The sequence below is a fragment of the Nothobranchius furzeri genome, chromosome 13 (assembly GCF_043380555.1).
Source record: "Nothobranchius furzeri strain GRZ-AD chromosome 13, NfurGRZ-RIMD1, whole genome shotgun sequence".
NCBI classification, from domain to species: Eukaryota; Metazoa; Chordata; class Actinopteri; order Cyprinodontiformes; family Nothobranchiidae; genus Nothobranchius; species Nothobranchius furzeri.
In genome coordinates, this window is record NC_091753.1 from 21,560,392 (window position 1) to 21,576,336 (window position 15,945).

General features: G+C 44.1%; 1 protein-coding gene across 4 annotated transcripts in view; it reads right to left on the bottom strand.

Moving 5' to 3' along the window:
• Positions 1-15,945, bottom strand: part of snx19b (sorting nexin 19b) — a 49,711-nt gene that overhangs the window by 20,969 nt on the left and 12,797 nt on the right. For 3 of the 4 annotated variants that reach the window (XM_015952086.3, XM_015952088.3, XM_015952087.3), the window contains exon 11: positions 14,121-14,247. In XM_015952086.3, the coding sequence (XP_015807572.3) occupies positions 14,121-14,247 (127 nt within the window). Of the gene's footprint in view, positions 1-13,258; positions 14,248-15,945 lie in introns of those variants that run through there. The other variant, XM_070543392.1, reaches the window with a different exon arrangement.

Below are 15,945 nucleotides of genomic sequence, written 5' to 3' on the forward strand. Positions count from 1 at the left end.
AAGACAGTCCTTCCTCATTATCCCTGCACACCCTTTCATGCATTAGTTATAAGAAACTTTTGAATGTGTTCTTATTCATATTCAGGAGTAAGAAAATGGCTATTTATTGAATCTAATAAGTCATCCCAAAGAAAAGCTGCATACAACTGTCCGATCATGTCTGATGAGGTCAAAGCTGATATTACTGGACGATAAGACGCCCAAATCTGCACAAATGTAAGGGTCTGAGTCTACGAATGGCCCAACAAGCAGTAAGTATGAAAATATTAACAGTTCTTTGCAGCATGACTAAGAAAACAAATGTGTATAAAAAAGTTACAAAATCCGCAGAGCAGTTGGATAACTGAAGTACATGTTTTAGTTACCATTTAAGGTCCTCATAAACACAGACACGGACTGAGCTAAAATAAGTCAGCATGGGTTTCAACAGACAAGATTTCATTGCACAAGTATGTCTCTGGAGGCAGAAGATGAACTGGGCCTCTGGATCCACATCTCAGGCCTGGGACTCAGGTGAGGAGTGTAAACAGACACCAGAGAAGTGGAGCAGCTAAAGGCTCGCTGCATGACTTCATCCAACTACCGGCTTTATTTAAGACACGTTTCTCACACACGGAGTTAAATCTGCTCGATGGTTTTATGCACGCAGAACTCGTGCTCCGTCTAATTTTATCAGAAGTGTGAACAATAAAGAGCCGTTTTATTTTTCATGTGTTGTTAAAGGAGGACTTTAGTATTAAAACTTTCTAACACCAAATGAGGATAAAAAAGTAGGGATGAACCAGATGGACAGACGATGACTCGGTCTGACTTTATCCCATCTCAGGAACAGGCCGTCCACGGAAGTCACACCTCATCAGCTCCACAGAGGGAGGACGATAGCTCAGTCTGTTATATAACCAGCATCTTTTCCATTCAGCACTCCCTTCCTTCTCTCCAACACCAAGTTAGTCATGTATGTCCCATCTATCCGACCATTAACACTCTCAGAATGGGAGTAAATTCATCCTGAAAGCAGCAGCATGGAGCTTCCAAACAGGCTCTTCTAATTATACCTCCCCTGGCCTTGGACCCGTATGCCATTAGAACAGAAACAACAAAAGGGCCTAATATTTTAGACTCATTGCAAAAACACCCAGTGGTGCCAAGGTACTGAGGACAGATCTCAGTTGTTTGAAGTAAGATTGAACTTCATGGTTTCTCCTTGTTGCCGTCAGAAGGAATCATTAGGTCCCCATGGAGTAACCGGACTTGACATCCTCAGACATGAACAAAAACACATTGAAACATGAACTTGGTGACACTTGTAAAGTTAAGCGGTGCGTTGAGTAAAAGACCTGAAGTATTTCAGGCATATCAACTGCTCAAGTAGAGGATGACAGATTTAACACCTGAACAATTTTTCACATTGGAGCAACATCAAACTAAACATCTGCATGCGGGAAGGGGAGAAACAGCATGAGCCATCAATCACTGACTCTGGTCCATTGGATGCAGCACGAGACTGGGATTTGCGTGTAGACCTCAAACAGAGGCTCACCTTCCCACCCGAAATTGCTGCACCCAACCTGCGCCCAGGCCTTGTCCTTTGGTCAAGGTCTTGCCAGCGCGTCCTTTTTTTTTTTTACCGTGTCCTGTCTGGCTGTGAAGCAAGCAGAATTGATGTCTGAATGCTGGTGACAAGCCTTACAGATTTATTCTCAGGTGGAACATCAAAGCGTTTGCTTTTAATGTCACGCCTGATACTTAAAACTTTATTGTTATTGTTGTTGAATGCTTTGTAATTCCGACCAGACACGGAGACAGAGGTGAAAGAGAAAGGAAGAGAAAAGGTGGAGAGAGAGGAGGGGGGGGGGGGGGGGGGGGGTTCCACAAAAATAAACAATGAACAAGAGTCTGCTTCTAGACCTGCAGAAAAAGACAAAAAAAAAAACAAAAGGACACAAAAAAGGGACACAACAACAATACAACAAGATCTACCTATCACTGCGTCAACTTGATGAAAAAAAAACAAAAGGAAACTATATATATATATATATATATATATATATATATATATATAATCAACATTGCTTAACTGAAGAATCACGATAATAAATCACAATGCATTAAGTGCCCCCCATAGTCTTAAGACATGTGTTGAACGCGCCCAAGCCCATACTTTTGAGAGCACCATGTGAGCACCTGTGTGTGTACACGCGCTTGTTTATTTAAGGTTTCTCTATAGGAGCGTCCAACAGAGAGTGTGAGGGACCACAGATCCGCCCCCCAAAGATGCGCAGGAGACGGGGGGAGCTCCAAGTCCCAGAGATCCAGGCGTTGCCCCAGAATGCAGGAACCCCAAGTAGACTGCAACCAGAAAGGCCCCCGCCCCCCTCGAGAGGCACAGAGGATCGCCCCGGGGGGCCACAACCAGCAGCCGGCATAGTCCCAGGAGATATCAGCGGCAAGCCCACAGGCCCGCCCGCAGCCTCCCACCCCCTAGCCGGCCGAGCCCGGGACCCAGCGACCAGGGACCCAGGGGTGACCACCCCCGCCGGGGACCCAGCAGAGCCCAGGGACCCAGACCCCACCAGGCAGCCACCGGGATCTATCAGGCAGATGCCAAAATCTTAAACCCCCAGACCCGGTTGCCACGAACACTCAGGCAGACCATGGCACAAGCCCCCACACCAGGTGTGGCAGGGGGAGGGGGGACAAAGATCTATATCATCAAGAGAAGTTCCAGGAGAGGGGAGGACCCAATTGCCCCACCTGACATATACAGTCATACACAAACACAGTCACACACTCCCTCCCTCATGCTCACACATGCACATACAACCCAAGACTTACAAAAATGCACGCCGGACACTCACTCATGCTCCCCATACACACCCTATTCACTCTGGTCCCGGTACTGCTGCACATGGGGTACAACCATCACCGGTAACCAGAGTTTGACCCTTTCTGCTGGGGTGCTGATGAGCAGGCTCCCCCGCCCAACGCTGAGCACAGCAACCCACCACCCCAGACCCCAACAGGGCGGCCAGATCTCCCTCCTAGCCTCCAGCCCCAGGAAGCCTAGCAACAACAGAGGTGGCTAAGACCCCTAGTCTCCCTCCACCTGCTCAAATATAGTGTTGTGTGATCATGAGGTGTATTCCATGGCTGTGGTGAGTGGGCAGTGCGGGCATCATCCGGCATATGCCAGCTGATGCCACCGCACCACCCCACTTACACCCTCAGCCATCAGTGTCTAAGTGCGGCTTAAAATTGGAAGTGGGCAACGGCACTCGGGAGGAGGCTGAAATATCCCCCTGCCAAATGCCGTTGAATGTGCTCACTCCCAAGGCCCTAAGTGTGTGTTTGTGTGGAATGTCGTCAGTGGAAGTGTATAAGGTGCAAATAAAATTGGGGGGCAGGTTGCCACAGGAATGCGGAAATGGGGTCCATACCCGCACTCCCTGACTCGCCCACCCCCCAAGGTCCTATGTGTATGTTTGTGTGATGATGTGAGGGAGCAGGAGGAGAGAAATATGCGGGGATGGGGAGGAATGGCTGGTTGGGCTTAGCCCTCCAGGGAGCCAGCTCCCCTACTGGCCCCAATAGGCACCTCTGTTGTCAAACTGCCACCCAGGGCATGGAGACCCCAGCCCATCCTGCCAGGGCCCAAAGCAGCAGCATTACAGAGACCTCACGGAGTCCGAGAGCACCAACCCAGCCCCATCCCAGCAGAATATCTATGCCCATCCCTGCATTTGCACAACTTCCAGAATATATAAGACATGGGACATCCAGGTAAGGTTTGGTCCTCCCCGTCCTGGACCTCCCCCTCCCCTGTGATGGAACAGCAGAGGAGCCAAGGTCTACCTGATGCCCCCGAACCCGGGCCAGGCACTGCTGAGTGTTCCTGCCTTCTTCCCGGCAGCATACATGTCAGGACCCGACCCCCAAGGCCCCGCCCAGATCCCCACACGGGGCCGGCCACCCCCAAACCCCGAGCCCCCAGGCCCCCACCCAGACCCGCCCAGGGGTATTGCAGCCGCCAGGCAGTGACCCATGGCCGCCGCCAAGATCCCCAAGGGGCCCCACTCACAACCGCCAGTAGTCAACCCCCCGAGGCAACCCAAGCACCTCCAGAGGGAGGCAACAGCCCCCCAGTCCCAGACACCCCCAGTGAACCCACCTCCAGGGAACATCCGGATACTCTAAACTCAGACCCCACACCCCCCCACCCACACCATCCTGCAGGACAACATCAATGGCCCCCCACCCTCGCTATGTGATGGAACCGATCAAAGGAGCCCAGAGAGATTGATTTGAAGTGGAAGCAGAGGCTATATCAAGTGCAATATGATCTAACAAAAGATTTCTATACTGGTTGATGCAGAGAGTTTCTCTATTTTTCCAATTCAAGAGGATAGTTTTCTTAGCGATGCATATGGCAGTCAGAACCACGTGAACCAAAGATGTTGCAATCGGGACATCGTGCAGCTGTCCCAGTAAACAAAGAGAGGGGGAAGTTGGGATATGACATTTCAGACATTTTGACAGATCCTCACATACTCTACCCCAAAATTCCTGGACAGGTGGACAGGACCACAGTGCATGAATGTAATTGTCAGGAATGTTGTTTGTGCAGTGTGTACAGGTGTCAGACGACACAAACCCCGTCTTGAACATCCGATGACCTGTATAGTGTACTCTGTGTAGAATTTTGTACTGAATTAATTGTAAATTGGGGTGTCTGATCATTTTAAAAGTTTTTAAACAAGTTTGGGACCAGAAGTTCTGGTCAAAGCTGACTGATAGATCCACCTCCCATTTTTCAATAGGGATTGCTATTCTATCATCTATTTTGGACAGTGTCTTATATACTTTAGACAGTAGTTTGGGGGGTTTGGGATTATAGAAGTCTAATACCCTTGGTGGTGTTTGTAATTCTATTTTATTGAGCTTAAATTTTTGTTTGACTACAGATTTAATTTGGTGATATTCTAAAAAGCTATTCTTATCTATTCCAAATTGGGAGACTATTCGATTAAATGGGATGAAGTCCAATCCTTCATATATATGTTCCAGGTATAGGATTCCTTTATTTTTCCAGTCCGGAAGGTTCATCATTTTATTATTTTGCAAAATATCAGGATTATTCCAGATAGGTGTGCAGCTGCATGGTACTAGTGAAGACTCTGTCATTTTAAGATACTCCCACCATGATGTCAGAGAGGTGCTGATACTAATACTTTTGAAGCCTTCGTGTTTTCTTATGCTTGAGCTAATAAATGGTAAGTCTGAAAGCTCTATCGTATTGCAAAGTGTCAGTTCTATGTCTAACCAAGACTCATCTAGTGGGTTATCTTGCAACCATCTTGGTATATAGTGCAGCCTGAAGGCGTGTATTTCTGAGATTCTGGTAATGTCCCTTAACATGGCATGCTCTGATTTGTTAAGAAATTAATAGGAGAATATAAAAACAGAACTCACACTTTACAGTGAGTCAGTTCGAGTTCTAGAGGAAGCTACGGAAACGGCCGTCCGTAGTGAAGTCTCTTTAACCCAGAAGCAATCTGACACGCCGTCAAGGTTGCTGCAAAGCTGACACAGACAAACCTGTTCCTGAAAAACAAAGCTGATATTGTTCTGACTCCTTAAGAGTCTAGACGCAAACGGTTCCATCCAACCTGTGTGCCTGGCAATATCTCTGGACAGGAGAAGTCGGCGCTGTGGTCAATCTACTGGACCTGGGTGACCAGAGGTCATCCGACCTCCCTGACCTCCGGGTCCGCGTAGGGGGTCTCCGAGAAGGGTGAGGTAGAACACAGTGTGATTGCATCTGATGCCTTTTGATAATAATCAACCTCATAGCTTAAAGCAAACCAAATTCTTTAACACCCAGAATTCAGCTTTCCTAGATACGGAAGTTCTGAGAGCATCATATTTACACATAGGCACCATATGCCACATCTCCTCCATCTAGATCCATCCATCATATATTAGTAACTTGTCATGTTTTAACTGTTTGGAAAATGAATTCTTACTTTTACAAACCTGACTCTTTCCTTGAATCAAAACGAAGTGTTTACAATCCCTGAATAAACGAAGACTCCTCGAATCTTCTGATTAAACATCCTAAGACCAAGCAGGTTGATATTCTATATTTATATAGAGTATCACAGCTTATTGGTCATAAGTAGAGGTAATATATTAAGCTCTTAAAGCACTCAGTTTACCAAATCCTACAGTGTGTGTGTGTGTGTGTGTGTGTGTGTGTGTGTGTGTGTGTGTGTGTGTGTGTGTGTGTGTGTGTGTGTGTGTGTGTGTGTGTGTGTACGCATAAGTTTACGTTATTATATATCAGGGGTATTCATTTCTGGTCCTCGAAGTCCAGTATCCAGCACATTTTAGTGGTTTCTCTGATTCAACACACTTGACTCACCTGTGCAGCAGCTCCTCAGGCTCTGCAGAAGCCTGTTAATCACCTGCTGATTGAAATCAGGTGTGTTGAAAAATAACTCAAACTAAAACCTGGGGTATTCAAATCCAGGCCTGGAATTATAAACACACACCACACACATTTACACTTCCGAGATGGATGGATGGATGGATGGATGGATGGATGGATGAATGAATGAATGAATGAATGAATGAATGAATGAATGAATGAATGAATCAAACATGACTAAACAATTATACATCATCACCCCCCTCACCCCTTGAAACACAAACACAAATGACAACAAGACGGAAAAACTACTGGATGTTAATATCGGCCTTGTTTTACTTATCGGCTGATACCGATATGATACGGACATATCGTGCATCCCTTATTTTTTTTCCTCCTGTCTGCTGCACTCCAGTACGTTTTACATTTAAACCATTGGTGAATTTTGACAAAAATGTTGGTAAAACCTAATTTTGTAACTTTTATGGACAGAATCTCCTGGTGCATGGTGTGGACACCCTGAGCAGGTCTCCAGTTAGTCACAGGGACCCACAGAGACACAGTCACTTACACCTAAAGACGATTTAGAATGACCAGTTACCCTGTGGGTACCTGGAAAAAACCCTCGCAAGCGTAAAGAGAACTAACCAATGACAAAGGCAAAATGTTTTTATAAACGTCAAATAAAGAAACAAACGTCTAACATTTCCATTTTACAATGCCCTTGTTTCAATAAAAAAGAAAAAGGTTTCTACAGTTAGATGTTACTTAGCTACCTGAAACTAGGCCAATCTTGTCCAATCCCGCTTCTTAAAGGTCTCATGTACTCTTATTTCAGCACTTTATCAATCTGATTGTTTTTAAATGTGTTATCCAAACAAGATGATTGATTTTAAAACCTTGCTGTAGTCTTTGGTATGAATTAATGCCTTGTGAGTCATTTTCTTTGGGAAAAAAAGAGTTCTGGGGTTGAAGTTTGTCAGGGAAGTGGTGTGAGGATTTATGTTGTACCTATTAATCTTCGTGATATGCAAATGTCTCGCCTCTCATTGGCTAACAATACGATGCTTCAGCAGCTTTTGTTTCTTCTTCTTTCTTGGGTAAAAAATACAGTACTGATGTGTTATATCACCACAAATAACACAAGCCTGAACATGTTCTGCCATGCTGTGGAGTTGCTTTTGCTAATGGTTAGCTTCTCCTAGCCGAGACGTGCTCTGCTCTCTCCTGGCCACAAAATCAACAGATTTCTGTGGTCACAAGCAAAGGACAGCAAGGCCATGAATACTAACATTCCATGTGACGGAGATCTGTGGAGCTCTTCTGACCCGATTGTTTCTCTGTTTATTTCTGTTTTGTAGCTAATAGTCATTGAAGAAAACAACGGTTCACGTAAGCGTAAAAATGCTACTCAGAGTGACTGTTTTCAATAATAAAAAGCACTACATGTTTTCTAAGTGAACGAGACCTTTAAGGACCATTATCCTGCACGTTTTAGATTTTTCTCAGACTTAATTTGAATAAAAGGGCGATTAAATTGAATGGAATTCTTTATTGTCATTATGCATACACAAAATGTGGTTGGTAGCTCTCAGCTTAAAGGGCACTAAGACCACAAATAGAACGATAAAAAGAAGGGCTGCAGAAAGGCTTCTGCAGGAAAACACAGAACAGATTCTTCAACCACAGAATAACTCTGGCCCCATCAAAGCCTGCAGAAAACCCAAGCAAACCCATAAATGACCTAACAGTGTGTGCTACAGAAGTAAGAACAGCTTGGGCTAAATTTCTTTTTTTTTTTTACATCAGAGTTCTGACCACAACTTGAGAATTCTCCCCCTATGTCACAATGTGGTCATAAGCTAAACAGTGTTGAGGAGAATCGAGACCACATGCACCAGAGCCAAACAGCTCTCTCACCGCAGGTGAAACCTGAGCAGGCCACTGGCATCACACTCGGATCCCTCATGGTTTTCATCAACAGAAGCGGAGGAGGGGGGCTGAGTCGGAGATTTCTCTGAGAAAACTGTCGACAGCTTCTAAATCCACCTATCCTCTCCTTCAGTCTCACGTGCATCATCAAACTGTCAGCGAGGACTCCTGGCGCCATCGAATTGTTTATAGATGTTTTAATATGTCGTTTTAGGGAATAAAAATAAAGAATCTAGTCGCAGTGACAGGTGTGACAAAAGACTAGCAGAGGAGGTGTGAGGTGTTGTGAATTCATGTACAATACTCTCAACTTGTTATCAGTCTGTTTCATACAAGCATTAGACAAGACGGGCATTAGCATGGTCCCCCATGTGGGTGGAAGGAGAACATGAATGAATCTACAATTTATGTTGAGAACCAAAAGGAAGTGCTGCCATTATTAACTGGACCCTGACAACTATCTGAAAGCAGCTGAATTTTCCACCCAGACTGCTGTCTAACACAAACAAACCCTATTCAACTTTAGCTGGACCACTTTCCCATCCATATAACAATCAGACATATCCCACAAGAGAACCTCACGTTGGACCACATGGTAGAAGGAGACAACATTCCCAGACTCTCTCTCTCTCTCTCTCACACACACACACACACACACTTAAATTCTGTATCAACTCTCCATTCCAATAAAATTCCAAAACCGTGAGCATCTGTCATGCAAAAATGTCCACAGCACATCCATCTCCTGTCTGTCCAGGTAACAAATGGTGCACGTGAGGTTTGTGGATTATTTACTGCCATGTTAAAACGTCACCCTGAATATCCTCCACTGAATTCCATGTTTGACTTCAAATTTAAGCTAAGTAATGGAGTCATTTGTGCAGCTTTGCCGAACATTTATTGGAGAACGGATTAGACATTGATTATTTTGCTCTTCAACGGTTTTTAGTGTATGCTTACATGAATACCAAGCAGTAAAATGAAAATTCTGCTGCTAATACAACTAGTCCACTACAGCATAACATTTCATTTTTAAGGTACAAATGCCATTCTGTACATTGTTCAGCACTCATGAGTTTCTAAGTGTTGTTAAATACATCTTTAGTCAACGTGAGCACAATTTTGCATCTTGCTAAATGAAAAATACCCTCAGTTTTAAACCTAGGCATTGGGATCTGCCACAGAAATGCATATTCATTGACGTCTCATCTGTTTTTTAACCAAGACACTGCATGCCAGTCAGGCATGTTTCACTAGCATACCCAGATGTGCAAATTCTTCCTGCAAAATGTAAATGCTAACGTTCGTACTCTATACCACTAGTTCTCAATCCTGGCCCGGGAGAACCGATATCCAGCACGTTTTAGTTTGAACCCTGCTTCAACACACCTGATTTCAATCAGCAAGATGGCTTCTGCAGAGCTTAATGAGCTGCTGCACAGGTGATTTGACCACTGAATCAAGTGTGGTAGAGCAGAGGAACAAGTCAACCGTGCTACCAGGATTGGGAACCACTGCTCTATACAGGTAAATAAGGGTCATGGATCAGACATATTGCAGGACAAAGACACTCTTTAGCCATTTTTGCAAAACAATGCCATAAATTTGCTGCTATGCTGAAGCGGCATCAGGAAGCCTTAGACCGTTTATAAGCGACCTAGTCTGCTCCTAAAGGTGTTTGTCCTCCACATTCCCTGTGACCTCTAGCTCTAACGGAGAACAGCTCCAGCAGCGCTGCGTTGCTGCAGATTATCATCTCAGTTGGTTCTGTTAACAAACGCAAACTTATACCTTTTATTTTCATTTTCAATGTATTTACTAGCCGAAGTTCGGCGCGTGATCATGTCACCTCCCTCTGCAGGTGAGCATCTGTCAAGCTTATCAAGTTTGCAGATGACATCATCATCATCGGACTCATCTCTGACGGGGGTGAGTCTGCCTATATGGAGGTCGAACAGCTGGTGCCCTGGTGCAGCCACAACAACCTGGTGCTAAACACCCAGAAGACAGCAGAGGTTGTTGTGGACCTTAGGAAGCACACAGCCCCACTCTCCCCGATAACCTGTCTGACACTCCCATCACGATGGTGGACTCATGTCGCTTCCTGGGCACCACCTTCACTCAGGACCTCAAGTGGGAGCCAACCACCATCTTCATCATAAAAATAGGACCAGCAGAGGATGTACTTCCAGAGGCATCGGAAGAAATTCAACCTACCAGCACAGAATAGGCAGTTCTACACCTCAGTCATCGAGTCTATCCTCACCTGGAGCGACCAACAGGGACAGGAAGAGACTGCAGCTTGTTCTACACTCCGCTCTCAGATCCACTCAGTCCAGAACCTCTCGCCACAAGAACAGTTTCTTCCCCTCTGCGGTCGGACTCATGAACGGCAATGGCTGTCCACCCCAGTGGCTTGGTTCCAGTCACATGACCCTGTGTTGTGTTTGTACCTTAACTGATCCGCTCTGATTAGTACCTACACTGTCTTGCATATAGCAGCCATTTCTCTAAGTATTGCCACTTTACATTATTATTTATCACCATTATATTCTTACTTCCTATATTTTCTTATCTCTTATTTTTATCTTCCTTTTTTTGCACCAAGTACCTCAGCAATTTCCTAATGTTGTGATTCACGCACATATGCTAATAAAACCTTCTGATTCTCTGTTGCGCCAAGGCACAATCGGCATTTATTCGCTAAACAATTATCTCAGGACCATAGGTGAGGATAGCAACAAAGATTGACCTGTAAATTTACACTCACTGGCCACTTTTTTGGGTACACCTGTCCAACTGCTCGTTAACACAAATTATTAATCAGCCAATCACATGATGGCAACTCAATGCATTTAGGCATGTTGATGTGGTCAAGACAACCTGCTGTAGTTCAAACTGAGCTTCAGAAAGGAGAAGAAAGGCGATTTAAGTGACTCTGAACGTGGCATGGTTGTTGGTGCCAGACGGGCTGGTCTGAGTACTTGAGAAACTGCTGATCTTATGGGATTGTCATGCACAACCATCTCTAGGGTTTACAGAAAATGGTCCGGAAGCCGATTCCAGGGATCAGACTGCCAAAGTCTTAGTCTTGATCTACCATCTGATCCACATGGAAGGCGGTTTGTGTTTTTCCTGCAGGTGACTGGTTGCACAACTGGACAAATCCGTGCAAATCATTCAGTCCAGGCCCAGCCGGGCCCATAGGCAAAAGTCCAGCCACCAGACACTCACACATGCCTTGTTCCAGCGTGGAAGCCCAGTAACCCTTTGGGCCGGGTATGCTGGTCTTTTGTTGCACACTGACTCATTAAGGATCTTTTAATTTTAATTGGCAATTTAAAAGATAATTCATATTATTTGTTTCTTCAAGTAGAATTGCTTGTTTAAATTGTCTACTGGAATAGATTCGGCTGGCAGACATATTCCATGTTCCCACTAACATCAGCTACTAGTTTTCATCTCGTTTGAACCAATAAAAAGTTGATAAGAGAATAAAGTAGCCATGCTCTGAGCAGTTACCACCACGGTGACAGACTGCTGCCTAAAATACAAATGGAGAATACAAAAGCACAAGGAATTCACACTCGGTTGATGGCATATCTTAAAATAGAGGTTTGAGTTCCAACGTGAAGCAAAGTGATATCTTGTTCAGGCACCACAGAGAGCATGAGGTCACCACACAACAGAACCTGAGAATATTGTCTGCATGTTCAGAATATCTGAAGCAGAAGCTAAACCTGTCTGGAACATGTGCTTTGGGAGTTGATGATAGACATCCACTTCAGGGCTAAACACTGCAGGCATGCATGTATGCACACAGGATAATCCACATTACAACAAGCAAAACACATAAATGACAAGTAATTAAAAGGTGCAAGCAGGTTTCTCCAAATCCTAGTAGAGGATTTTTCTCTAGATGAACAGCACGTTTGGTGAGGTCTTGTATTTTTAAGATGCAGAAAACTGCAAAGGTTCATATTCGTGTCAGAAATATCAACCCCTTTTGACTAATGACTGTAGAAGAGCCTCTCCAGCTCATAAACAGCCCTTGCTATGGAATCCCCACTAGGAAGCATGTGCCTTCATGTCCTGACCCGACTTAGTCTACGGCCACAACAGCCCAATAAAAGATGGATGTTTCCATCATTAATGTGTCACAATAATCATTGTAAAAAACATGTTTAACTGCTGCAGTAGGGAGATTTACTCAGTAAGTAGTGACAAAAATTGAAAATGAGCAACGCTCTTTTCTAACAGCTAATGTACAAGAAATAAAGTGAAAACACCACACACATGGTCGGACATCAGACCATGGCAGAGACCTTAGGAACTTAGGACAACACAACTAAAGGGGTCTTTTTAGGCATTTAATGCGTCTTTCTCATATATTATCTCACATTAGTTTAACCTTTTATGTAGAAGTACTGAAATGACTTACTTCTTGCACCATATTCCAATTTTTGAAGATGGAAGTTGAAGTCTCTTGTGCAGCTCATGCAACTGTGTTACTGATGGTCTTACAGAGGAGATCTGAGGTAGCCTGGAAGCGATTCAGAACTGAGGAGCTAACAGTTCGTGTGACCAAAACATGTTTCTGCCATCTCTGACCCTCGGGCTTCACTTTAATTTACTACACACTAGAGTCATTAGATGACAGAAATGGCCGCTTGCACAAGTGGCTATAAAAATATACATACGTTAATATTTTTTCTTGCTTTTATTTCATAGGTCTGTTAAACAGCTTCAGCCTTACTCAAACTGTTACTCAAAATTTCAATCATTTTGAGGCTTTTAACCCTTGAAATGCCAGTTTGAATACTCAAAGTCATTGCTATAATTTATATTTAAAAAAAAAACATTTGTTATTTTCTAAAAAAAAAATAAACTTTTTCTTTCTGGGGCATTTATTTAAATCAGTCTTTGTCGTGTTAAGAAATATCTAAAAAATTAAAAATATTGCATCAATAGTTTTTGTGTAGCAACAGATTGATCTTAGTGGACAAAGACATCCCATTGACTTCCATTCAAAATCACAGTTTTTGATTCTGTAACACCTGCAACAAATAAGCATGCTTTCTGTGATATCGGGGTTTCATTTTGGAGAAAAGTGGACAAAATTATGATTTTTACTGTTCACCACCAAATTTCTCCATATGTGGCCCAGGCAAGAAAGTCTACACATTTCTTTAGATCTTCTGCTGTTTGTATTGAATTCAAAAGGTCAACCTGTCCTCTGATAAGTAAATAAAACACAGTTTGACTCTTACTGAACTTCAAAGTGTCGAAAACAAAAACAATTCGTATGTTTATGCACTTGTCTGGAGCTCCAGCCAGCAATATAAACATACTAAAAAAAACAAAGGACACGATTGCGCCACATTACCGCCACGGTCCGACCACTTATAAACGACCTAAAGATCCCTGATACCGGCTCAGTGTTGCGGATCTGATTTCAAAAGGAGGCTTTTGGCTTTTCACCAAGCCGAGGTCGTCCAGGAAGCTTTCAAGGATAGATTTGATTTGAAACATTTAAACAGAAACACACTTCAATTGAGCTGGAAAATCCATTTAAGTAGAAGACAGACCGATTTTATTTAAACTGTTGTTTAAGGTGTTTGTTAACAACAGTGACATACGTCTGTTGTGGCTTGATGTGTTGTGTTACTTGTTTGACAAAAAAAGAAGGAACGTTTACGAACACTTTGACCATTGTGAAGTGTTGCATCTCACTGGTATTAAATCATTTTGATGGTGTCACCTGTTGATGAGGGTGCCAAACAGCAACCTGACAGTCCTCTGAAGGCTTTCCGTGCACAACCAGCTCCACTGCTGCCTCATCAGCAGACACAGGATGTTTAGAGCCACTTCAGCCAGATCCATCTCCCCTACAAAGACAACAAACACATGAAACACAATTATAATAACTACTGCATTGCAAGTAAAGTGGTTCAAATGCAAACTGATTACACATGTAGCGGCATCTGCCCCACATCATTACATTACTGTAGCACTGCTCTCTTGTGGTTGAACTCAGTTGCTGCAGCTTTTGCAAGGAAAATAAAACAAGCAAACAAGTTTCTGCTACATCTGCAGAAACCATAATTTTCAGTCGTTTTTTATTAATCAGAAGATACCTCAATCATATATATGAAAAATAAATAACTAGTAAAGTGGACTTTGAAATTGATATCGACATGGCTTGAGAACAAACAGTTTGAGCAGTTTCGTTAATCTTCATGATTTTCCTGTATAAATCGTTGGTTGTTACGATAAAAATGTCAGTTAAATGTATCATATAGGAGACGCACACAGTGATGTTTGAGGAGTGAAATAAAGTTTATAGGATTTACAGAAAGTGTGCAATAATTGGTTAAGCTAAATTAGGCAGGTGCATAAATGTGGGAACTGGTGTCAGTTTGTTGATTCCAAAACCTTTGGAACTAATTATTGGAACTCAAAACTGGGTTGGCACGCTCAGTGACCTTTGACCTTCATACACAGGTGAATCCAATTATGAGAAAGAGTATTTAAGGGGCCAGCTGTAAGTTTCCCTCCTCTTTGAATATTTTCTTTGAGGTATTCTAAAGCACATTTGGACAAGCCAGCTTCATTCTGGAATAAGGTGCTGTGGACTGATGAAACTAAAACAGAGTTATTTGGGCATAGCAAGGGGCGTTATGTATGGAGGAAAAAGAACAAAGCATTCCAAGAAAAACACCTGCTAGCTACAGTAAAACATGGTGGTGGTTCCATCATGCTGTGGGGTTGAGTGGCCAGTGCAGGGACTGGGAATCTTTAAAGTTGAAAGACGCATGGATTCCACTCAATAGCAGCAGATTCTGGAGACCAAATCATTGGCAAAGCGGAAGCTGCGCCATGACAATGTTCTGGAATGGCCACCTCAGTCCCCAGACCTGACTATAACTGAAAATCTGCAATGTAAGTTAAAGAGAGCTGTCCATGCTCAGAGGTCATCAAACCTGAATGAACTCCTCTGAAATGGGGGTATCCTCAGGGGTCTGTCTTAGGCCCTTTGCTTTGTTACATCTATCTACCGTATTTTCCGGACTATAAGTCGCACTTTTTTTCTTAGTCTGGCTGGTCCTGCCACTTATACTCCAGAGCAACTTATATACCAAATAATGTGTACCGCGCTGCTGCGGACCGGCTCTGGACCAGGAATGAGCTCCTCTGCCCCGCCATCACCTGCTGGAGACCGTGGCGCGCTGCTGTGGGCTGGCTACGGTCCAGGTTTCAGCTCCTCTGCCCCGCCATCACCTGCTGGAGCCTGTGGCGAGCTGCTGCGGGCCGGGCAGCTCCGACCCAGGAATGAGCTCCGCTATCCCGCTGGGAGGGTTTCAAACACAGCCATCACCTGCTGCAGCTTGTGGCGGGGTGCTGCGGGCCAGCTCAGGCCCAGGAATGAGCTCTCCCCGCCTGCTGGGAGGGTTTGAAACACCGCCATCCTCTGCTGGAGACCGTGGTGCTCCCTGGTTGTTTATTCTGTTATTGTTACCGGTACTTGTCTTGCAATGTGAAACGCTTGGTCTCAGATTTTGTATGAAAAATAATAAAATTTCCCC